At 41.3% G+C, this 26,555-nt stretch overlaps 1 protein-coding gene across 1 annotated transcript; it reads left to right on the forward strand.

Annotated features, from left to right (window-relative positions):
* The first annotated feature begins 10,205 nt into the window (after positions 1 to 10,205).
* Positions 10,206 to 19,848, forward strand: gna14 (guanine nucleotide binding protein (G protein), alpha 14). Its single transcript, XM_082171489.1, has 7 exons — positions 10,206 to 10,429; positions 15,571 to 15,755; positions 15,894 to 16,048; positions 16,941 to 17,069; positions 17,148 to 17,277; positions 17,420 to 17,573; positions 18,586 to 19,848. The coding sequence occupies exons 1-7, from the start codon at positions 10,261 to 10,263 to the stop codon at positions 18,774 to 18,776; spliced, it is 1,113 nt and encodes a 370-aa protein (XP_082027615.1). The 5' UTR covers positions 10,206 to 10,260; the 3' UTR covers positions 18,777 to 19,848.
* Positions 19,849 to 26,555: the final 6,707 nt, after the last annotated feature.

The following is a 26,555-nucleotide window of genomic DNA, read 5'->3' on the forward strand; positions in this document are numbered from 1 at the left end:
CAACCGGCTGCTGCACAGATGTCACAAACAGACAATCTCGACCAAGCCCAGGGGGAGCCCATTCCCCTGGTGGAGTGGCCCTTCACTCCAATAAGGCATTGCAGACTTGGTGATGCGCAGGCCAGCACAATGAATGAATGAATGAATGAATGAGGCATTTATATAGCGCTTTCATATTTACTACTGTACACCCAAAGCGCTTTACAATCATATCAGGGGATCTCTCCTCAACCACCACCAGTGTGCAGCATCCACTTGGATGATGCGACGGCAGCCACAGTACAACGGCGCCAGTGCGCTCACCACACACCAGCTATAGGTGGAGAGAGGAGAGAGAGTGATAGAGCCAATTCAATGTAAGGGGATTATTAGGAGGCCATGATTGGTAAGGGCCAATGGGTGGAATGTGGCCAGGACACCGGGGTTACACCCCTACTCTTTACGAGAAATGCCATGGGATTTTTAATGACCACAGAGAGTCAGGACCTCAGTTTTACGTCTCATCCGAAAGACGGTGCTCTCTGACAGTATAGTGTCCCCGTCACTACACTGGGTGTAGTAGTCACTACCCCGGGGTAGTAGTCACTACCCCGTCACTACACAATCACATCCACTATCCAACAGGACACTTTTTGCTTCATTACCAGCACCCTTTTGGTGCAGACTCCAAAGCTCACAAAAAGCTGCTCTGAGAGCTTTTATGGCTGGAGCGCTCGATGTACACTCATTGACTAACCGGGTACAGCAAATGTAACAACTGCTAATCCACCGAGTCAGGTAGAACTGTCAAATTTGTGACCTGTTCTCTAAATGGAGTGATAACACCTTAAGCACATTACCGTGCCTTGGCTTAAGGATGACCTTACAGTCACTCGGTCCAAACTGATGGCAGGATGCACTTACGAAAAGTGCCTGCAGATCTCCAACTCGCTTTACCGAAGCTAGTGCCAGCAATAAACCGGTTTTAAGTGAGAACACCTGCAAGTGGGCTGACTGTAGTGGCTCGAACAGAGGGCCTTGAAGGGCCCTCGGGATGGTGGACAGGTCCCAAGTTGGAACCATATGGGGGCCAGGTGGGTTCAGCCTTCGGGCTCCCCTAAGGAACTTAACAACCAGCTCATTCCTACTCACCGATTGGCCAGCAATGGGGGCGTGATATACCCCAATAGCCCCCAGACAGCAACATAGTGTCCGCCCAGATCCGGTACACATCTGGTACGTGTGGAATATATGTGTACCAGATGTGGGCCGGATCTGGGCCGACACAATGTTGCTGTCTGGGCCGACACATAAACCTTGAGTCTGGATGGAGTCCGCCCGTCGCCCAGCCGCTCTTGCTGAAAGGCAAGAATTGATGCCACGTCACAAGTTACAGGGTCATGAATTCGGACTGCGCACCATTTGGAAAAGACAGATAACTTAATAATAATAATAATAACTTATTATTATTAGATCACTTAAGGGTGTAGAGACACCTTGGGGTGATAGGGCTCCTACATCTTAGGTTCCTTTCATCACACTTCGAGATTGTTGCGAAGGTCCCCATCAAGGAGCCACAAATGAAGGCTCCATAGTTCCGGCTGAGGGTGCTAGATTGAGCTGCCCGTTTGGGAGAGGAAATCCCTCCGCAGCGGAATAGGCCAGGGAATTGCCATCATCAGCTGCACCATGCCGGGGAATCACGACTGTCTCTGCTAGAGCGGGGCCAAATGGAGGACCAACCATCTGTCTTCCCTGATCCCTAATGACCTGCGGGAGAAGGGCCACCGGAGGAAAGGCATGCAAACGTGCTTTCGGCTACTCGTATTCCAACAAGAAGAATATTACTACTATTATTTATTTAAATATTTTTATTTATTTTTTGTTTATTTGGGTTGTCATAAAAATCTCAGTTACTCTTCATAATAATTGACAAATAAAAATGTGTTAATTTAACAATTGTTAAAACAAAAGCCTGTATTCTGCTCACCTGGATGCACACAATTATAAATAATGCAGAAAGCTAATATCTGTAAACTTTCTTAATAAAGAGCATGCTTGTTTCCTCAGTTCTCAGTCTGTTGCTAGAGTGCATTCAAACCTTCTTTCTAACACTGGGCATAATTAGTCATTATAATTGATTATAAAAATTCATAATCAATCTTTAAAATTTCATTATCACATTGATGCATTTTACACCCTTCATTTAAAAAAAATCTCTTGGATGTGCAAGCTGATGATCTGGGTGACATTTGCACATTGGTTTAAGCTCATTGTGTGAAGCGCTTAAATAAACTTAAATAACTTAAATAAAACTAGTATTAGCATATGAAGCATAATGCACCCTTAGTGCATTAGCTTCTTCTTAAAATGTTAATTTTGCGCCATGGCAGGTCATCAAAAAAACAAAAAACAAACAAAACAACAACACAAACAACAACAACAACAAACAAACAAAAACTGCTCTCAAAACAGTCTAAGCAGGGTTGCTGGTCTTAGTTGTTTTGACCTGATCATAGCAGGTTTAGCTTGGCTCCTAATCTGGCCATCTGAAAAGTGCCTAAAATCTCTCTAAAACCAGTCAGCCAACAAGTTTTGATAATTGGCATTTTGAGCATGAGGTGTAATGCTACAAGTTCCTTGTACAGCATGTAACATGATCTCCAGTGTTAGTCAAGGTGCACAAGGAGAAGAAAAAAAGGTTAAAGTATTTGCTCACCCTCATATTGACTGACTTTCTTTTGTGGAACATAAAATATTTCGAGAAATTTACTTTTTTAGTCTAAAGCAGTGTTTCTCAACCAGTGGGTCGCGACCCACTAGTAGGTCCCGGATCATTCTATAGGGGGTCGCGAGACTTTCTCTGTGTTCTCGATGTTACACCGGCACAGCCAATAAGTGAGCTTCACAAAAGGCTCATTGCAACAGACTATGTTTACATGCAACCAAATAATTAGTTAATAATCGTATTGACGGCTCAATCAGGCTGAAAATACGATTGAGCTCGATCCAAATTAAATTTCGATCAGATTGATAGGAATGGTTTATTCCTTAACTAATCCGATCGAGAGGACATGTAAACACTTGATCGGATTGAAAACCGAAACTGAAGGACTGTGCGTGTGCAATGATTATGAAATAGCGTAATGATGTATGACGCGCTGAACGAGCTGTTCTTCCTGTTGAATAAAGTGTCATTTTAAATGAGTGTCCCGTCATCCTAAAATTAAATTTTCACTCCGCGTCTGTGAAGTGGAGCAGGACAACGTCCCACCAATCCTTGTTTCAGACTCTCATCCACAGACGACTGCTTTTAGGCACGGGATGGGGGATTTTTAATGCGTGATAAATATAAGCAGCATAGCACAACGGTTCATATGCTCATTGTCTCCAAATTATGACCAGACTATTAAGTCTGCTGTTTAAAACAAATAAAGAACCAATGTACGAGAATATTTAGTATGCACAAAAACAGCAGGGAACTCTGTATATTCATGCGCATGTCAAAAAATCTATTCCGTTTTTAAGCTTGTGACATAAAAACGGGCACATCAACTCGATCACGTTTAGCGTTCATGTAAACACTACATTCAGATTCATCAAACAGGCTCCTTCTGGATTCAAACCAGACTCAAATTTCCAGAACTCGCAGATCGTGCAACAAAGTTTATCTTGCCATTTAGAACTACCTGTCTTTGCGAGTTGGGATTTTCAACAGTGACTGCAACAAAAACAAAAAGCAGGAATAGGCTGACAACAGCTAGTTTGTGTGCGACACTAGTCTATGAGTCGCACTTTCTCAAATTCCACCACATCTGGATATAATCATTTCAGTTTGCCTCATAGTCTGTCTAATTATTGAAAATGTTTGTGTTTTCATGAAATTAATTATAATAAGCAGGCCTACGGTGTTGGCTAGGTCTAAAGAGGCAGCAGCCCTCCTCCACGAACCCTTGATGATACGCCTTTCCCTGATCCAGGAGCGAGACCCATGCACTTCCACTTAAACTGTTTAGCATGTCCTGTACCCATAGGATAGGGTGACTGTCTGGGATAGATTTGCACTTGAGCTCCCGGGGGACTCTATACAGTGGCTTAAGCTACCATCTTTCTTCCATACACAGACGATCGGAGATGCATAAGAAGAGCAAGACTTCTGAATCCATCCTTTATTCAAAATGTCTTTCACATATTCTTCCACATATTATTTCACCTCTTTGTGTAGTGGTTTTGATATGGAGACATAAGTATGCTTAACTGGTGTCTTTGGAATGACGGGATGCACCCCACATCACTCTCTTCATTCAAGAATGCTGCACACTCCTCCCCCAGCAGCTGCTTAACTTTTCTCTGTTTCTCCAGGGTGAGATGATCGATTGACACTGGTGGGTCCCACAGTGTGGGTCCCACAGATCTCTTTCTGCCTTTTCACATCCCTACAGGTCATGTCCTTACTTTCAGTGACCACTACTCCAGCCACCACACCATCACCACTGTTATTCCTGTCTGACTTCAAAGTAGCAGGTTTCGTGTCTGCTGGATAAATGGACCTGAATTGCGGTACTCATCCTAGTATAGTATGGGGAGCAAGCATAATACTCCATTCCCTTTGCCACCAGCTGCTGAAAAACATTATAGTCTATGATTGAAGGCTGCTCTATGCCTTGCTCACTTGAGAGAAGCACAGGCACCAGGAGTTTTGCCTGGGCCCCTCTTTTCAACCCTAATTGGAATTTCAACTCTACCCATTCAGAGAAGGGTATATCGGTTTGGTTTGCCACTTGGCCAAAGAGGGTTTCCCCTTCGTCCAGCAGCTCACTCTGGCTGCGTGTCACAATGTGGGGAAAGCAAATATTCTTCCATTCCTCATTGATGATGAGCTGGGACTGTGTCCCTGAGCGCCTGCACAGGCACACCTTACATCTGAAGTTGAAGCAGTCAACTATACATCTAGGACCAATGAGTTTTTCCAATCTTGTGCACCTTTCTCCTGACAAGTTCTGCATTCCTTTCTGTAGCTGAATCTTCCATTGGCCGTAAGCTCAGGAGGGTTGTTTTGACCTTTTCTGACCCTCTCTGGAGTTTAATCATCTCATATTTCTCTGATTCTCTCCGCTCTTCTACCTGACAACATCACTTGACTGTTCTGAACCAATGCTTTGGCGGCCATTTCATCTTGACTGCATGGATGAGCCTGCATTTCTGTAAACAGTTTGTGTACTTTTGCCACTTTACTTCCTGTGTTCTTCTTTTGTTTATTTAGTCTCTCTGTGTCATCACCAGCTGCTTCATTCATTTTGTTTATCAACATTTCATCTGAGATCTTTGAAGCGTTCAGGGACAGCCTCAGAAGAAATTTTATATAATCACTAATCAAACCTGTGCCAACAGAATGTAGAAACTTCTTCTGAATATGCTCTGTGCTGAAATATTCACCACCTTTGTCCTTTATCCTTTATCGTTTTGCCCACTCTCTCCAATCTGACCACAGACTTTGAAATCCCTCCTCACAGTGACTTAAAGGAACACTCCACCGTTTTTTGAAATAGGGCATATTCATCTTCTTTCCTACATTTAGATAGGTGGGCAAACGCATTTTTGTCTCAGTGCATGCATTGTTTTAGTTTGACAGGGTCGGCGCTAGCTTCGCTTAGCACAATGAATGGAATCCTTTGTTGCCAGCTAGCATGTCCTGAGTAAAAGTGATAAAAAAAATAAAAAAATAAACCCACCTAATTACTTCTTGTGGCCTGCGTATTCACACCGAGTACAAAAAGCGATATTGATTTGTGGCAGATATTGACTTGATATTTATATTAGGGGGAAGCACAGGCGAAGGACTGCTACTTGGGCGCAGAGATATCAGGCAACACATGAAATCCGAACATACCGGCGTGAATAGTAGCTGGCTATTTTTCCTACAGTACATGAATGGCGATGAAGGAGGAGGCTATTTGAACCGTAGTCTATATACAGCTTCTCAGCATCTATCTTACAACCGATTAAAGACACAGATTAACATAAAGAAGAGTAATAAAAGACAACTTACATGTGCACTTTGTTCTGCCTGTGCTTTGAAAATGGATGGGACGGCCGTATCTTTCAGACGTAGTACTGTCTTTCTGGGCCCATATTCCATTTTTTTCCAAAGTAGTCCTCCGGTGAAAAATGCTCTTCGCAAACACAATACTGTATAATTTTGTAGAGAGGGGTTGAAGTACAGTGTAATGGGAGATTTTTGATTTTCATTACTTACTTTGACTTGCATGCATTTTGCCCATAATGTTTCTTCATTGCACAGTATACCGGTGTGCAGTATTTACTATTAGATGTCCCCATAATGGCTGTTATTTTCCTTCTTTCACTATTGCCTGTGGATTTTACTTCAGCGCGCTCAATCTGACTTTTCACCGGAAATCAGGAAAGGTTGGAATTAATTTTTCTGCTTACTCTCAATTGACTCCCTGGAATTGTTCCAGTGATCAATTATTTCAGCTCCTATTAATCTCACAATCACGAGTACTCGGCTTCGGTCTGGACAATCGCTTGACCTGCCTAGGTCTCAATTTCCTCGCCCTTTTTAAAAGCCTTCTTTTCCTCGTACCACAGCTCTAGTTTCAGTTCTCAAATACAGCCACTATGGTTCACCCACAAAATTTTCTTTTCAAAATCCCCAAATGAAAAATAAATTTGCTGTCTCTTACCCAAGATTTTCTGTTGCCACCTGGATTCTTTCTGATTCCAGTGGAGTTCCTCCTGGCCCTGATAGCAGTTGGCTCTTCTCTCTCAATTCTGCGAGGTAAGACTAAAGCCTGGTGTTTCAGTATGATCAGTCGTCAATCCGCTTTACTCAGGGCCAGAAGAAACTGCCATGGAATCCCACTAGTGTAATGGGAGATTTTAGATTTTCATTACTTACTTTGATTTTCATTAACATACACTAGATTGACTACTATGTGTGTTGCTGACTATGTGATATAATTATTGATGTGAAACGCCTGCCTAGGAAATCGCCTAGTGTTAATCTGCATCGCTATTTGCACTCGGTGTGAATACGCAGGCCACAAGAAGTAATTAGGTGGTTTCAAAAAAAATTATAAATCACTTTTACTCAGGACATGCTAGCTGGCAACAAAGGATTCCATTCATTAAGCTAAGCTAAGCTAGCGCCGACCCTGTCAAACTAAAACAATGCATGTACTGAGACAAAAATGCATTTGCCCACCTATCTAAATGTAGGAAAGAAGGTCAACAAGCCCTATTTAAAAAAACGGTGGAGTGTTCCTTTAAGGGGCCAGGCCAATAAATGATTGTTATTTTTCGATACATTTTTTTATAGAAAAGTTCCCTTTCATTTTTTTCCATTTTATCTCTCATCTGCGTATTTCCAATCTGTGCATCTGCCTCATTCACTACATCCTTTTCAACATGTGAGATGTCTGTCTCGTTTTTATTGCTGCCGCCATTTTCCTCATTCTCTCTCTCTCCCTGCGCCTCCATGAACAAAAACTTTGAATACAAATAGTGCTTCGCTACATCTTCGTCCTCGCTTTCAATTACAGCATCAATCGACTCAATATAACCATCAATGTAACCATCTTGATAAGTGTGCGCTTAGTAGGGACATTTTCGATAGGGATTTTGTTACAATCACATACCTCCTTCACTTGGTCGAGTTACACAGCCACAGTCTCTCTGTTACACAATTGGCTAGTGCTTCCAGATCCATCTTGCGCTGATATGCACCCGCTTACTCGCCCGAGACTCTCTGCTCTGTGGGGCGTTGAGTAGGTTACGATGTTGCGAGTGACCTTGTTACCCGGTATGCGGGGCTTGCCGACATATGCACCACCAAAACCTTGTAACATGGTTCAGCTGTTGTGGCGTTTTCCCTCGGGGACTCCTAGTGTCAGTCATCAACACTACGTCTAAGTGACCAACAGATTGGGAAAGTCTCGGTTACTATTCTGACCTTTCTTCCCTGATGGAGGGAACGAGACGTGGTGTCCCTATTGCCAAAACGCTGAAGTGCATGCTGAAATAGCTGGGACACTGTCTCGGCCCCTCAGCACAAACCTGAATGAGTGATGCACGTCCTTATGTCCGGGGGAGTAGCATGCAAATTCCTCTCGCCAATTCTCATCAGCCTTTTCTCAAAGTATCAGAGGTGTTTGGGGCTCCCAAGTGCTAGCCCCTAGTGTCAGTCATCGATATCACGTCTCGTTCCCTCCATCAGGGAACAAAGGTAACAATTGAAATCGTAACCCTAGTTCCCTGAAGAGGGAGCGAGACGCTGGCGAACCATTTCCAGAACTCCTGGGAGCAGAGTGTGGTAGATTTTTCCCCTACGCACCTGACTTAGGTTGAACCTAGTGTCCTTGACACCTGAAAATATTATACTCACTTTTTGCGCCACTGTATACACACACACACACACACAAAGTCACACGTTTTCTGAAAGGGCACACATACATTTAGCCAAAGAACAGAACGTCTTAGTACATTGTGTTTCAAAGTGTTAGAATGTTAGATGTTAGAGTTATGATTAGTTTGATGCAGTTTACTATTTTATTAATAAAAAAATCTATCACAAGAGCAATCGGGGAAATGCAGATGTGACCTCGGCCATGTCTGCACCATAGCGTCCCACCCCAGAGGGGCTGGATGGCTGAGTAAGAATCACAGAGGACAATGTGTGGTCTCTTGGATTGTGAACAGGTCGGCCTCGGCTCGACCGAAGTTCTCCCAAAGGAGAAGTTCTCCCAAAAGTTCTCCCAAAGTTCTCCCAAAGGAACACGGGGAGTCTCCACTCCCCGTGCCTCAGCCCCTGCCTCGACAGGATGTCTGCCCCCTGATTTAAGTACCCTGGGATATTTATCGCTCTCAAAGACAGTAGCTTCCCCTGGGCCCACAGGAGGATCTGGTGAGCCAGCTTGTATAAGGGGCGCAATCACAGACCCCCCTGATGGTTTGTATAGGAGGCCACCGATGTATTGTCTGACCAAACAAGCACATGATGGCCCCTCATGTCTGGGAGGAAGTGTTTCAGAGCCTGGAACACCGCCAACATTTCTAGACAGTTGATATACCACAAGAGATGATGGTCCTGCCACAGACCTTGGGCTGGGTGACCACTCATGATCGTCCCCCAACCCGTGAGGGAAGCATCCGTCGTTAGCATGACGCGACGACAAGGAGCTCCCAGCACGGGCCCTTGGGACAGGAACCAAGGTTCTTTCCACATAACTAAGGCACGAAGGCATCGCCGTGTGACCTTGATCATGCGGAGTGGGTTTCCCCTCGAGGAGAACCCCTTGGTCCTGAGCCACCTCTGCAATGGTCTCATGTACAACAGGCAGCAAGGTATAACGCTGCTGCCATCAGACTTAACAGTTTTTTAAACTGCTTTACAGTGGCTGGCCAAAGAAAGGAAGAACACAAGCTTCGCCCCCGAAAGCGAACCTCAGGAACTTCCTGTTTTGTGGAAGGATGGATATGTGGAAATATGCGTCCTTTAGATCTAACGTGACAAATCAGTCCTCGACCTGAATTGTGACATGACTTGCTTAAGAGTAAGCATCTTGATTTTTTATTGAGCTTCCCTACAGCGCAGATCTAAAATCGGACGAAACCACCCCATCCTTTATTGGGATCATGGAGTACCGGCTGTAAAACCAGGACTCCCTGCTGGGCGGAGGAACCCGTTATATAACAACCTTCACCACACAACGTAGTTATGGCAACCTTTTGGCCATGTTGTTAAAAACGTTGTTAGAAGGTTGGGTACGTTGTGCCAACGTTCTGTGTTAGCTGGGATGAGCATTGATATAATAGTGCTAAAGAACGTTCTTAGTTTAACTTGTTTAAAACTGAAATGGTTATTTCAAATTACTTCTACCACAGAAATTTGTATATAACACCAAACTTAAACTCTTGCTGTTTAATATTTTAAGTTGGTCAAAGTAAATGGTCAAAAATCGACTTTAATACTTTATGTAATACCAACTTTTTCCACATTCAATAGTTCAATCAAAATGGAAGTTGAATTTTCTTTTACAGTGAAGAAAGTCATACTTTTTGTTAATAATTATTTAACAAGCAGAGGGCAACTGACATTAGTGCAGAGGAAAAAGGAAACAAATGCCTTACGTGACACTACCCACCCATTGAATGAGGAAGAAACTTCACCTGTAAATTACAGTGCATCAAGCCTCTCCTGAGGTAGGCGTGTTCCTATAGAGTTTCTTGAAGACAGCTCTTTTAACACTGCTGAGTGAGGTGATGAATGCATTAACTGCAAAGTACTGGAGGAGGTTCAAGCTGTCCAGGATGGGGGACTGCTGCATGTCAGGTGAAGACAGAGAATGTGCCAGGATTCACCATGAAATTGAGAGACAGCTTAGAATGGACAAAAAGGATGCATCCCGACAACTGAAACTTTTGCTTTTAGGTATGTACTTTCTTGGGTTTTTTTGTTTGTTTGTTTGTTTATGTATGTAGATTTATTTTTATTGACACCCAAAAATTTGTAATGGTAAATATCAATCATTCGAGTTGTTCAGCATCCTAATTGAATAACCTTTAAACAATCATTTATTTACTAAATGTTTACACAATTACACAATGTCAGATGATATGTGCTACAACTTTTATACAATATTTTTTTAGAGCTTATGAAATTAACTCTTAAGATCTTTAGATGACACATTTGACATTTCCTCTAACTGTTAGTGGTCACATGCAAAAACATGCAAAAAGATGTCAATGGAAAGTCATTCATACACATCTCATACAGTATGGCGTTATTTTTTTCTATTCTTAATGAATCTGAAATGCAAGTAAGCAAGTCAGGGTAAGCATGCAAACAAGAACATTCTGTGAATTCCTCACGCATAGGATAGTGATAGGATCAGCTCCAGCATGTCAACAATTTTTATTCAAGGGTTTATTCATGTGATTCAGATTCTTTTATGTTTTCCTTGGTGTGTGCTTATTTTTATGTTATATTTTAGTTTCAGTCTGTTTCTGATCAGTTAATTTGATACTAGTTTAATAAAAGAACAGATGAATAAGCTTATCCAGGTTTTTCCTTGTTATAATTGCGATAGTAATCTACACCCTTTCAACAGAATTCCCATTTGTCAGACCTGTTTGACATGTAAAAGATCAGTATGCAGTGCTGCGATGTTGGATGATTTATTTGTGGGTGGCATCATACGTGGTTTTGTGTTACTATTACGTGGTTACGTGGTTTTGTCCATACTATTTAGTAGTCAAGTAAAATATGCTTTTGACGGCCTCAAACAGAGACACAAAAATAAAACAATCATCAATAATCAACCACAATACTCACAATCACAATAACAATGATTTCAGTTGATGTATTGCAGTCTATAGATTATTATATTGAAAAGTTGTGTCTAAATATAGTTTAACTGGTTTCATATTAATACAAATCATATACAAATCATTCACACCTTACTGGCAGACCATTTTGATGACACTATGTTTATATCCTAAGGCAAATATGCAAACTAGTAAATCCATACTAGAAGTCTTTGTCCAGTCTTTATGTGTTTCTAAAAATGAGCATGAGTGAATGGATCCTTTTGTGTGAAAGAATTGCTGGTAAAGTTGGCTGCCTGCAAAATAACAGTTAGAACAGTAATATTATAAACAGAATGTTCACCTAGCCTCCCCTCCCCCAACACACACAAATCTGTCATTCATTTACTTATCAAATACGCATTAAACTTTACCCCCTCTAATTGTATGTAAGTGTGAACTCGTGAAAAAAGGGAGATATTTTGAAGATTGGCCAAGCTGCGTTTTCACTACACACCAAATTGTAATAAGTAGATGACAAATTAGGACAATTATTAGTGAACAATGAAGAAATATTTCAGTCTGTTTAGCCCTGTGATGGATTGGCCATCATCTGTCCAGGGTGTTTATCTGCCCATGACCTGAGATGCTGGGAAAGGCTCCAGCTGTCACGGTTTGGGTTTTGTTTATTGTTCCTGGTTCTTGTCTGTCATGTGATCCCCTGTTCTAGTCATGTGATCTTGCCTTGTGTTCCCCTGTCTGTTGTCATGTTGTCATTGGTTGATTGTTTAAATGTTCACAGGTGTCCCTTGTCTCGTCATTAGTCCAGTATGTATTTAAGCCCTGTGTCTAGTTCAGTCTTTGTGAGTTCTTGATGTTGTTAAGTGGATGGTGGTTGTTCTGTTCATGTATTTGAGGTCGTAAGTCTGGAGTTTGTTTAATAAACTGTGCTGCATTTGGATCCTGCTTCCTCCATGTTTCAACCGAATCGTAACAGAAGAACTCACCACAAAATGGATCCAGCAGTGGTTAGCAACCAGGCCCTGAGGAAATTCCTTTCTTCATTGTTTCAGGATGGCCAGCCCATTGAGAGATATGCGAGGGACTTTTTGACTTGCTGTCATCTGGGATCATTAGATGACATCCAGCTCATGGAGCTGTTTTGGAGCGGTTTGGATGATGACATTGCTCAATTTATGCCGGAGGACTATACCGGCTGGACCCTGGAGGGACATGTCGACCTGGCCCTCTCCTTGAGCGGTTTGGCATTTACTGTGGGCTTGGCTAATGAAACACCCCTTGAGCTCACAGTACCCCCAGAGCCCTCACCGCTGGTCCCGTCCAGTCCAGAGTCTTCACAGCTTCACGTCTCGTGTGCCCAGCCTGAGAATCTTCACGTCACGCCAACCATCAAGCCAGCCACCGGATTGGTCTATGGCCGTCAAGGACTGGTTTCCAGCGTGGCCGATTCCCCGCTGTTGTCAGCACGTGCTGCCACGAAGGCCATCGTTCCAGGGTCTCGTCCTGCCGAGCCTGAGCTTCACGTCACGCCTGCCGAGCCTGAGCTTCACGTCACGCCTGCCGAGCCTGAGCTTCACGTCACGCCTGCCGAGCCTGAGCTTCACGTCACGCCTGCCGAGCCTGAGCTTCACGTCACGCCTGCCGAGCCTGAGCTTCACGTCACGCCTGCCGAGCCTGAGCTTCACGTCACGGCTGCCGAGCCTGAGCTTCACGTCACGCCTGCCGAGCCTGAGCTTCACGTCACGCCTGCCGAGCCTGAGCTTCACGTCACGCCTGCCGAGCCTGAGCCTGTGCCCGTCACGCCTGCCGATCCAGAGCCTGTGCCCGTCACGTCTGCCGATCCAGAGCCTGTGCCCGTCACGTCTGCCGATCCAGAGCCTGTGCCCGTCACGTCTGCCGATCCAGAGCCTGTGCCCGTCACGTCTGCCGATCCAGAGCCTGTGCCCGTCACGTCTGCCGATCCAGAGCCTGTGCCCGTCACGTCGGCCGATCCAGAGCCTGTGCACGTCACGTCGGCCGATCCAGAGCCTGTGCACGTCACGTCGGCCGATCCAGAGCCTGTGCACGTCACGTCGGCCGATCCAGAGCCTGTGCACGTCACGTCGGCCGATCCAGAGCCTGTGCACGTCACGTCGGCCGATCCAGAGCCTGTGCACGTCACGTCGGCCGATCCAGAGCCGGTGTCCCCTGACAAGATGGCCGCCTCCGAGCCGGTGTCCCCTGACAAGATGGCCGCCTCCGAGCCGGTGTCCCCTGACAAGATGGCCGCCTCCGAGCCGGTGTCCCCTGACAAGATGGCCGCCTCCGAGCCGGTGTCCCCTGACAAGATGGCCGCCTCCGAGCCGGTGTCCCCTGACAAGATGGCCGCCTCCGAGCCGGTGTCCCCTGACAAGATGGCCGCCTCCGAGCCGGTTTTCCCTGACATGATGGCCGCCGCCGAGCCGGTGTCTGCTCCTGAGCCGATGTTTGTTCCAGCCTATGACCCCGTAGCTGCCCCCAAGAAAATTTGGGGGGCCAGTAGGTCCCGCGATGGGATCATGGAGGCCGCGCCGCCATGGTTTCCTGAAATGCCGGCTCCGCCGTGGCCGCCCGAAGGGTCTTCTCCGCCGTGGCCGCCCGAGGGGTCTTCTCCGCCCTGGTCCTCTGCACATCCTGATCCGCCCTGGCCGTGGCCACCCGAAGGGTCTTCTCCGCCGTGGCCGCCCGAGGGGTCTTCTCCGCCCTGGTCCTCTGCAAATCCTGCTCCGCCCTGGCCGCCTGCACATCCTGCTCCGCCCTGGTCTCCTGCACACCCTGGTCTGCCCTGGCCCCCTGAACTGTCTGGTCCACCCACGCTTCATGGCCCAGGCCCGCCATTGCCATGTCCTGGATCTATTCCTCTGCATGGGCCTGGCCCTCCATCCCTCCCCCAAGACCGCCTCCGCTCCACCACCCTCCTGAACTTATGTTTTTGTTTTGATGGGCGTCGGGAGCCGCCCATAGAGGGGGGGGCTATGTCACGGTTTGGGTTTTGTTTATTGTTCCTGGTTCTTGTCTGTCATGTGATCCCCTGTTCTAGTCATGTGATCTTGCCTTGTGTTCCCCTGTCTGTTGTCATTGGTTGATTGTTTAAATGTTCACAGGTGTCCCTTGTCTCGTCATTAGTCCAGTATGTATTTAAGCCCTGTGTCTAGTTCAGTCTTTGAGTTCTTGATGTTGTTAAGTGGATGGTGGTTGTTCTGTTCATGTATTTTGAGTTTGTAAGTCTGGAGTTTGTTTAATAAACTGTGCTGCATTTGGATCCTGCTTCCTCCATGTTTCAACCGAATCGTAACACCAGCATCCAGCAAGTGATTTGGAAAATGGATGAATGGATTATGATCTGTTTATAACAAAAAGTTCTCAAACTGCTTTGGAATATTTGATTGCTTTGCCTGACCTTTGGAATATTCTGGAATAAATAAAAGGGACTTATTTTATGTTTTGTTTCGAGCTTTGTTACTTTTTTGTTTTGTTCTGTTTGCTTTATTAATTGTGAACTGGTCAAAATGTCTACTTTTGTGTTCCACGGAAATAAAATAAAACTGGTTTCAAATTATATGTGGGTAAAGAAAAGATGAGTATGATAACTATTAGCCCTGCAGTCTTATCCTCAACATACAGCACCATCAGGTTCCTCAAGAACAGGAATATTTTCTGTATGAATTACATACTTTTTACAATAAAAAAACATCAGAGCAAAGTGGAATTCAAAACTGAGATGAAAAAAAGGGAGCAGCAATAAAGTGAAGTGACAGGAATGCCAAGTATGGTAACCCATACTCGGAATTTGTCCTCTGCATTTAACCCATCCAAGTTAGTGCACACACATTAGGAGCAGTGAGTCGTGAACACACTGCTGTAGTCCACTAGAGGTCTTTGAAGATATGCCATTTATATTTAAGTGTAATTAAATAATTACCCCAAAAAGAAACCTAACCCTTATCTCTGTCATCATTTACTCACCATAATATATGTAAAGTATGTTTCCTCATGGAACACAAATAGAGGCACTTAGTCCAAAAGCTATTATTTTCCATAAAATGAAACTATATGGTGACCAGATAAAGCTGCAAAATAAGAAGGTTTAAGTGACAGGATGACAGAACTTAAATCCTTTTAATGCTAATGGAACAGCTTCCTCCCACAATAAACTTTTCAAGTAGCTATACACAAAAATCGAATGCATTATGTCTCACAGATAAAACTTTCCATGTTCCTCCACAGGCACAGGGGAGAGCGGGAAGAGCACTTTCATCAAGCAGATGAGAATTATACATGGCAGCGGCTACAGTGAGGAAGACAGGAGGGCCTTTGCCAAGCTGGTGTTCCAAAATATCATTGTTTCCATCCACAGCATGCTTCAAGCAATGGAGAACCTGAACATCCCCTTTGCTGATGGAAAAAACACAGTATGCACCAGGAATTCTAAGACAAAGCATATGTTTTATTCAACAAATTTATAATATATAACTAAACATGTATTATCTCTCCCCTCAAAAAAAAAAAAAAAGAAACAGAGAAGACTGAAATCTATCTGTGTGTTGTAGACATATGCTGCAATGCTTAAAAATGTGATCCCCGAAACAGTGCTGTCACTGGAGGCTAAATATGCTGAAGCCATCAAGAGTATGTGGAAAGACCAAGGCCTGCAGAAATGCTTCGAACGCAGGAGAGAGTTCCAGCTGTCAGATTCTACTAAATAGTAAGTGCAGTGAATATTTCATTTCTGACTCTAACAAAAATAACCATTGTATTATACAGGCTACCATATTGTAGATGTGCACCATGGTAATGCAGTGTTTTTTGTTTAGTTTTTTTGGACATTGTTTTTTGTTTTGATTTGAACTTGTTTCACAATGAATGAACTTCACAGTTATTGAAATAAATCCCAGATAGCAAAATTGCTGTGGCCCAGATCCGGCCAACACTTGACACTTTCATCTGGCCCACATACCGCGTTGAATGATGGCACTTGGGCGGCCCGCTCCTGTTTGCCAGATTTGGGCCACAATTAAGCCATAGCAATGCCGCATGTCAGCCATAAACAAAACAAATGAAGCAGAACTGTCCCACATCTGGCGAGCTAAAATGACATTTCCTGTTTATTATTGTGAAGCTGTATTGAAACAATTACTATTGTATTAAACTCTATTAAACTTGACTTGACTTGGTATATATATAAAAAAAACTGCTATTTACCACCTGATACTATCACTGTGTTATAGTGCTTTTTGTAAGAGCTCTACTTACAATTTAGAAGAAAACTGCTCTTTGCTATTTTTAATACCTGTATATTTCAGACTGTACAGCATGACACTAGCAACGGCAAGGTTTGATTCCTAGAGAATTCATGAACTGCCTTGAATGAGTGAATTTTTTAGTACCCAATCAAACATACTACAGATCTATGAAAACAGAAAATGAATATGGCATATGCAATAATTTAAGGACAAATGTTTTGTATCTCTTTATCAAGCAAATCTGAAATATGCTTAATTCTGTGTTTGGTGAGCTTTGGTGGTCATTGGGTTCAAGACAAATCATTTTAAAGATATTTTAAGGTTGTTGTTGTTTTTTCTCTCTCTCTTTACTAGTTACCTTGATGACATTGACAGAATATCTGCAGCTTTTTACTTGCCGACTCTGCAGGATATTCTACGAGTCCGAGTTCCAACCACAGGCATCATTGAGTACATCTTTGACCTTCAGACTGTCATATTCAGGTAACTCTTCATTTATTGGTGGTGTGAAGATGACTGTAACCCATTTTGTAAATTATAAAATCCCTGCTGTTGCTGCAGAATGGTTGACGTCGGAGGCCAAAAGTCAGAAAGACGGAAGTGGATCCATTGTTTTGAAAACGTTACTTCCATCATCTACCTGGTGGCTCTGAGCGAGTACGATCAGGTCTTATATGAGTGTGCGAATGAGGTTAGCCCACTTCCTTGCATTCTCGAATAGCTCTTATGGTTTATTAAGATTTGCCGTCATTACATCATAGGTGATTAATTTGACAGATAAACTCTGGATTCATGGTGGTTTATTTTGTTGATATGATGTTCTACCACCACAGAACCGCATGGAGGAGAGTAAGGCACTTTTTAAGACAATCATCTCTTACCCCTGGTTCCAGGAGTCATCTATCATCCTCTTCCTCAATAAGACAGATATCCTGAAGGAGAAGATCTCAAAGTCAGACCTTAAAACGTATTTTCCACAGTATAAAGGTTGGAGTGCCAACAACATGGCTTAAATTCCTATTCTTAACAAGCATTTTTGTCTTATTTTTCAGTTAAAATATCTAAAAAATATTTAAACAAGGTCCATTTACTTGAGAAGCAACAGGAGAAGCAATAAGACTTGTTTTCACAGAATAATTTGTCTTTCCAAACTGGCAAAGTTTTCACTTGTTTTAGGTATAAACATGTTAAAAACTATTTAAGTGAAGAGAAAGAAATCTGCCAGTACACTGGAACAAAATGTTTCTATTGAATATTGCAGTATTTATTTAAAATGATTTATCTGTGCACATTATTATTATTATTTTTTAATTCATGTGCCCTCGTAATCTTTAATAAAAATAATTTCCCCTCCCCCTTACAACGTCATCTCTTCTATTGTCTTATGATGGTTTCACTGTGAGGACAGGACCAAAACCTCCCTTTCAGCAACCTGTCACTTACGTGAGATCGCAGCAATTAGCAGACAACAACAATCCAATAATCTAATCAATTCCTGATGGAGAAAATCAAGTCCCTTCCCAAAAAAATGTATAGTTCAAGAAGCCGTTGCTTGGATATACGTCATATAATGAAGAAAAACTATTGCAACTAATTAATATGTCATTTATTGTGGTAAATATTCTAGAGTGCAGTGTGGGGGAAGCTATTTTAAAAGCAATGAAATTATGATATAAAAAGAAAAGCTACATCCCAGACCCCAGCTGCTCCCGACGAGCTGGATCGCCTTGCATGGCTGACACCGCCGTCGGTGTATGAATGAGTGAGTGAATGGGTGAATGTGAGGCAATATTGTAAAGCGCTTTGGTGGCCATTGGGTCTGTGAAAGCGCTATATAAATGCAGTCCATTTACCATTTACCATTTACCATTTACATTACTCTGGTTTGAACTACTATCATAATACTGAAAATGTTTTTGTTAGTTACTCCCCAACACTGCTGCAGTGCCACTGAACTCCACAGACATAATGAAATCGGTGTTATCTGCTTACTCAACAGGCCCTGAAAAGGATGCAGATGCCGCAATGAAGTTCATCTTGAGTATGTATGAGGAACAGAACAGGGACACAAATAAACGCATCTATGCACATTTCACATGTGCAACCGACACTGAAAATATCCGCTTTGTTTTTAACGCTGTGAAGGACACCATTCTGCGGAACATCCTGTCCACATTTAACTTGAGTTAGGTGATAAAAGTGCTTTTATATATGGCTAGAATGAATTTTTTTTTTTTTACCTCTGAGTCAGTGAAAATGTGAATGTGATCTGTGTGTGAGTGCTGAGATCATGGCAAAAGCGCACTCTGTGAATTCTTATGGCATTGGCGGAAATTAAAGGGAAAGTTTACTCAAAAAAATTAATATTTAATTTAGTGTTTTGCTGAATAAAGAAAGTCATGAGGGTGAGTAAATGTTAATATTTTTATTTATATATTATTTTTGGGTGAATTTTCTCTTTAGTTTTGTTCTTAGTATTTACCCTCTGGATTTCCGGGGACTTTTTTTTATTTATTTTTTTATGACAGCATTTTTCTAATTATATTAAAACCCATATTATGCTTGAAAGGCCCATGCAGAATAAACGTGAAAAATTTATTAAATGTTATTTAAAAACACAACCAGCAATTCAATTAATTATTTTTCAGTAATATTAGTGATTTCTCACCCTGCCAACTTGCCATCAACCTATCCAAAAACTTCCCAGTAAACTAAGTCTACTCCAGAGACAAACCCTAAATGTGTGGTATCAGGTAAATGAGTGCTATATTTTCATTAACACTTCATGTGGCCGTCTCAGTGAGTATCCGCCATTCCAGACAAAATTTAAATGAAATATGAATTAAGACATGTGGCATAAAAGACAGAATTTGAATCCATGCAAAGCATGTGTAAACAATGTCTTTGCTATTCAAATAGTCTCTCCAACACTGTACATATCGTGGCATGTTCACTGTGACATTGATGCATCTGATCACAGATTATTTGGGTGGTCCTTACTTAGTTTACAAGAGGAAAAACTGCAGTTAACTGTAGTTAAAATAATGTAGTGTTTAATAAATGCTGTTGCTCTAAAATAATTAGTCCAACTTTTGCATGTGCATTGACTAAATATAGTTTTACTTTATTTAGATATTATTTAATCTTTCTACATTTAGTGATGTAAAGTCCTTTTTGCAGTGAGAACCAAACAGTGACAGTGACAGTGACAGTGAAGGTCAAGTATGGTAACCAACCCATACTCGGAATTTGTCCTCTGCATTTAACCTGTGAAGCTGCAACGCCACTTTTGAAAAATCCCCAGAAATGACATACCCAAACTGAAACAGATACAGTTCATGAACCCTTTGCACTAAAAGCACAAGTATGATCTCATTTGAAAGCTGACACCTGGTAGTTTATTGTAAATGTAGAATTAATTATTGTCATAATGAAAAAAACATTTTTTAAATAGCTTCAAAGTTTTGTAAAGTTATTAGAAATTTATTTTTATTAAACATATTCATGAAAATAAAATTGAAGTGGGCCCTGGAGCAATCTAGAAATGCACTGCAGCTAAAGCCATATGTGTGACCATGTTATATTTAAAATCTGAAAATGATAAGTCTAAAACTCTGTATTTAGTTAAATGTTTTTCAAGATCATGTCAAATTACTTTATTTTGATTAGACTCTAAAAATGCTACTGATGTTTAGTCATCATCTAAGTCATCTATTCAGTCTATTGTCTCTATTGTTTTGTGGTGCAAACGAGCCCCATTCAGTCTCAGTCTCCCCAGTACACATTCACACACCTCTCCAGCCTGGTTATGGCTCTAAATATGCATATCTTTTGTCTGCATTATAGTTACTAACGACTGGCTATTCACAGGCTATTCATAGGGTTTCAATCCCTAATTTATTTTATCAAAGTTCTCACTTATATTTGAAACTGTATCAAATGCACTAAAACATTTCAGAAAAGCATTACTATTTAGAAAAAAAACCCATAAAAGAATAACTTCTAGGTGACAGGTGCACCTGAGCTAGCTAGCATGTTAGCTTAGCACACCATCAATACACGACCATTTATGAGATTAAAACTATGTTTGTGCTTCAAACTTATTTTAAAACGCAAGACGAGTGTTTTAAATAATCTTCTGTGATCTAATTTGGCTTCAGATAAAAAAAAAATCAGAAAGAAAATATATTATTTATAGTATGCACGATGATAAAGTCTATATCGATTAGCATTACATTATAAATATAATCTATTATTATAAAAATACCTGGCATTGCTTGAAGAACACTCAAATATCAAATATCATTTGCAATCATGTTTATTGTCTTCAAAACGTCTGTATCTGCATATTACAGCGATCTCTGTGTTAGCTTTGTGTGTAGCTGCTATCAGTGACGTCCTTGAAGGTCACATGATTATGTCTCTTCTTCATGTTCCATATATGGAGTATTTTTGTGCATATAGCGCCCTCAGGCTATTGGTATGAATTGAAAACACAGCACATCTCAGTAAGAAGCGCTCATAATGATTACATCGACGCATTTGGGTATAAATTCAATAAATATTATTCCTGTCTATAGAAATATGATGTGAATCTATGAGAATATATCAATATTTCTCCAAGTCTGCACATTTTTGAGCTAAAAGCCCTGAGGGACGTTGTTTTGTGAATCGCTGTCATGACAACAGCACGGAGTTTTTTTTTATGAATGGACCAGCTGACGGTCATAATTCATATTAAAGGGATCAACGCATTTTTCCATTTCATAACTCCTGACACAAAACAAGACATAACTGTCACTATAAGTTTCTCAGAATACAATAGTTGTCAAATACTGAAACTTGAGTCTTATATCTTTTTAATGATGTATAGTTTGTCAAGGTAAAACATTTAATCTGATAGTAACTTTGAACTAAATAAATAAAAAAACGCTTCAGTGCGCCGACGCACTGGTGAGGGTTAACATCCAAGTTAGCCCACACATTAGGTGTAATGAGAAGTGAACACAAGCATTGTAAACCGTGGACACACACACCCAGAGCAGTGGGCAGCCATTTTCTGTAGCACCCGGGCAGCAATTGAAGATCATGAGATTGAAGAAACATAAGATCATGTTTGAAGCGATGGAGGAAACATGAGATCATCTAAAGAATTCATGTGTACTGATTTCTGTTCTTTCTTAAAGTTGAAGAAATAGCCTCCCCACCCCTCAACAACAATAATAATGTGTTAATTTACTTAACCTTATATGGAACGACTCCAAGTATCATGTTTGTAAATATTTACTCTATGTACAGTCATAATTTCTAATGTGATCAAGTGTAGAAGCTAAATTAATGTGTGTAAAACTTTAGTATGACATTAAATTGTATTTACTTTTTTTTTTTTTTTTTTTTTTTTTTACAACAGATGCAATGCAGTTGTATTTTAGTGTGACAAAATAAAATTGATTGCATATCAAATGCATTTTAATACTTAATTCCATCAAGCAGTAACTTTTTAATTTTCCATTTAGGAGCCAAAACATGCTCACACTTTCTTTCTTTTTTTCTTCAGAAGGGTGCAACTGAAAATCATTTGAAATTAATCTGAAATGCAATTTTACTATTTAAAATTGTATTGCATGAATACATCACAAACATTATGAGATAAAAGTTAAGATCATTGTTTTCTTCATGATACATGTAGTGAAACGTTGGAATTCAGGCAGGGAAAGGAGCAGGCTGAGAATTGGATCCACATGCAGTTGGATGAAAATGAAAATCTCAAGTGTGGTCCTCGTGGGGGTGATTATTTTGACGCAGACGGACTAATTCCACTGAGAATCGGATTCATATACAGTTAAGAGATTTATTAAAAAAATCCACAAGGTTGAAAACACAGGGAGCGGGAGAAACACAAGACAACCTAGGATACAAGCAAACATTTAACGACTGACAAACACAAGTAAAACAATATAGCTGCAAGCAGTGATACGGGGCCAAGCCCCTGAAGCAGCAGCAACAGCAGTGAAGAGCAGGAAGAGTAAAAACATCAGAAATTGAACATACATGAAAAAACAGCTGGTTCAGAAGGACAGAGGAAAATGAACTCTCCATTTTTCCAGATTTCATGACCTGTTGGTGGCCCTGTTCAGAGTCCTGCACGGGTCCATTTTTGGAGACCCGCCCCCGCCCATACCCGCAAAGTTCAGCACCAGATCCGAACCGTCACCCGTGATAATATCAAAATTAAATCCGCACCCGCCCAGACCCGTTAATATTTGGTCCGTTACCCGACCCGTGCCCGCGATAAACCACACAGGTGACGTGTTCATGTAACATGTAAGGGTGCGCTGCCAATAACGCACCTAAAAGCTGTCACAAAGAACTGGGAAAAGTAATGATTATTAATATGTCAAATATATCAATGAGACATTTCAATTGTTTATTAATAAGCAAGTGTTTTCTGTGTCAAAGATGACGATGCTGACTCGCGATCTTCGCAGTAGTGAACGCTCCAGAGAGAAATGCAAATTTCATACGGATTATAAGCAGAGAACAGTCTGTTTTCTTTCGTTTTGAATTGTTTTGTTTAAAAGTACACATTTCATGCTTTCTATTTCTCAGGTCTGTGAGGCAAGTAGCTTATACGATGAGTTTCGGTTCATTTAAGAGACGATCAGTTCACGCGCGGACGCCTCCGTGTCCTGATTATATTGCCTGCCTGCTATATTTACTTCTTATTTATTAAATCCAGGAATTTGGTTGATGAAACATTGATTAAAATTAAGATACAATTAATACAAAACGAAATTCACTTTAAAGAAAGGCTTTCTACAAAAACAAACTTAATGAAGTGGTCAAAATCATGTCTGCCCACTCCATTTGTCTCACGATATTCGAGATCATCTTATCTTATTCATGCTTTTCACTTTTCATATAATCAACATGAAATAAAAAAAAAAAAGTATATTTTATTTAAACATGAATATGAAACTAAATCATTTTTTAATGACTGGGCTACAACACATAGGCCTATTAGCCTACAGTACAGAGAAATTTAATGTCGCAACTTGGTCGGACTAAAAGGGGAGAAAAAAATTTAATTGGGTCGGTCCTAAATTGACAGGGTCGGTCGGGTTACGGCAAACAAGAATATTTTTAAGGATGGCCTGACTAAAACACATATTTGCGTATGTGTAATGGTAATTTAGACATAAAAATATTGCACATATTTTTCATCCTCTACCCGCCCATAAGGAGTTCATTATCCGCCCGCGTCCCCGCCCGTGAATTTTAGGAATGTCACAATCCACCCGTTTTAGCCACTTTTATGCGGGTACCCGTTGCAGGACTCTGGCCTTGTTCCTAAATTTGGAATGGCCCCTCAGATCATGGTTCCGATGAAGCGTACCAATTTACGTCTCGATTGTTCAATGTTTGGCCGAGATACAGCCTCTGAAGTAATTTTGGGTTGACCTCATTATGTTCGTGACACCCAAACTTATTGAACAAAGATGAATAAAAAAAAAATCTGTTCAGTCATTTCTGTGCGGCTCAGTCCGAAGATCATCTGTACTAATTTTTGTAAGAATTTAGCAGCAAAAAAACTGACCACTGTACTTTTCAAAATGGCCACCACTGTAATGGGCGGAGTCTTAATGTAAGATATTGATTGAGATCACCATAATGAGAACCAAAGTTTAATTTCTCTAGATCAAAGGGTTCAAAAGTTCATAATTTTCCCATGTTCCGTTGATAGGGCTGCCATTGACTCCCATTCGGGAAAAATAATAATAATAAGAAAACTAACAGATACAATAGGGGCTATCCCCTTTGGGGCTTGGCCCCTAACAAGGGCTATTTATACACAAGACAAGCTTAACAAGGTAATGAGAGGGCGTGGTTAATTGTTAGACTGTACCATAGTACTGAGACTGCTCTCATTAGAGTCACAAATTATTTGCTCTTATCATCCGATTGTGGTTGTATCTCTCTATTAGTTTTACTCGATCTTACTGCATTTGATACTATTGACCACAACATTCTTTTAAATAGACTCGAAAATTATGTTGGCATTAGTGGAATTGCATTAGCATGGTTTAAATCAGTGGTTCTCAACTCCAGTCCTCGGGACCTGCTGCTCTGCACATTTTGTATGTCTCCCTTATTTAACACACCTGAACCAGATCATCAGCTTGTCAGGAGAGACTCCATGAACGGATTTGAGTGGGTCAGATAAGAGAGACATACAAAATGTGCAGAGCAGCGGGTTCCGAGGACTGGAGTTGAGAACCACTGGTTTAAATCATACTTATCTGACCGTTATCAGTTTGTAGCAGTAAATGAAGAGATGTCTTATCGATCAAAAGTTCAGTATGGCGTCCCACAGAGCTCAGTGCTAGGACCTTTGCTGTTCACTCTGTACATTCTACCTTTAGGAGATATCATTAGAAAGCATGGCATTAGTTTTCACTGTTATGCTGATGAAACTCAGCTCTATATTTCTTCACGCCCTGACGAAACTTACCAATTCACAAAATTAACGGAATGCATAGCTGATATAAAAAACTGGATGACTACTAATTTCCTACTACTTAATTCAAAAAAAATCTGAGATTCTGATTATTGGACAAAAAACTTCCTCAAGTAATAACCTAGAATACTGTCTAACACATGATGGCTGCTCTGTCAAGTCTTCGTCGTCGGTTAGGAACCTGGGTGTGCTCTTTGATACCAATCTTTCATTTGAAAGTCACGTGTCTAGTATCTGTAAAACCGCATTTTTCCATCTAAAAAATATACCTAAATTACGTCATATGCTCTCAATGACAAATGCGGAACAATTAGTTCATGCGTTCATGACATCTAGGCTAGATTATTGTAATGCTATTATGGGTGGTTGCCCTGCACGCTTAATAAACAAACTACAGCTGGTCCAAAACACAGCAGCTAGAGTATGACCAGGAAGGATGACCATATCAGCCCGGTTCTGTCAACACTGCATTGGCTCCCTATTAAACATTGTATAAATTTTAAAATATTGCTGATTACTTACAAAGCACTAAATGGTTTAGCTCCCCAGTACTTGAGCGAGCTCTTAACGCATTATAGTCCTTCACGTCTCTTGCGATCTCAAAATTCCGGCCAGTTGATAATACCTAGAATATCAAAATCGACTGCTGGCGGTAGATCCTTTTCCTATTTATCACCAAAACTTGGTTAATTGTCATAGGAAGACCCGAGGGTAACTATTGTAACCACCAAGGAGCAGCAGGGAAACATGAAGTGAACAATGCAACAAAGGATACACAGAACTCTTGGCAATTCAGCTAGAGTATGGTAGTGTTAACATCTTGTATTATTTATACATTGTTAACAACAAATATGGACAAATCAAATAATTTAGGAAAGGGACTCAGGGTGTAACGTTGTAAGTCAGATGATGAAGAGAAGAGGCAGAGAAGATAAACTCTTCTCTGAGAAAAGTAAACTCAGGTAATCCAATGGGTTGGAACTGCAACGAGACAGCGTGTATCACACAACACACAATAACGGACCACTGAAAGGAACACAAAGAAGAAATTAAATACACAGTGATAATGACAACATAACGAACAGGTAAAGTCAAGTCAAGTCACCTTCATTTATATAGTGCTTTTAACAATATAGATTGTTTCAAAGCAGCTTTACAGTGATAATAAGAAATTAAAGAAACAGAGATTGTTTTGGCTTCATAGCAGTTCAGGAATAAAGTTATTGTCCAGCTAAAGTTAGTTTTTGATTGATTCCCTTCCATTGCAAAGATCATTAGTTATTAACTTAATGGCCGTTTACACGACACCGTTTCAAAACAGAACATTTTAATGTGTTCTGGCCGCTCATTTGCACGACAACAGTGTTTGGTGGCTCGAGAACGCAAACCTTGAAACAGGTTCCAAGGCGTAAGTTTCATCTCCATGTAAACTTCAAAAACGTAAAATCCGC

Source organism: Leuciscus leuciscus (assembly GCF_965113295.1).
Source record: "Leuciscus leuciscus genome assembly, chromosome: 5".
Classification (NCBI taxonomy): Eukaryota; Metazoa; Chordata; class Actinopteri; order Cypriniformes; family Leuciscidae; genus Leuciscus; species Leuciscus leuciscus.

Excerpts from the sequence above, each read along its gene's own strand:
- gna14 (XM_082171489.1), top strand. The coding sequence starts at position 10,261 with ATGAATGCATTAACTGCAAAGTACTGGAGGAGGTTCAAGCTGTCCAGG. Across the intron at positions 15,756-15,893 it reads TTGCTGATGGAAAAAACACA|ACATATGCTGCAATGCTTAA; the intron begins GTATGCACCAGG and ends TGTGTGTTGTAG. Across the intron at positions 17,278-17,419 it reads TATATGAGTGTGCGAATGAG|AACCGCATGGAGGAGAGTAA; the intron begins GTTAGCCCACTT and ends CTACCACCACAG.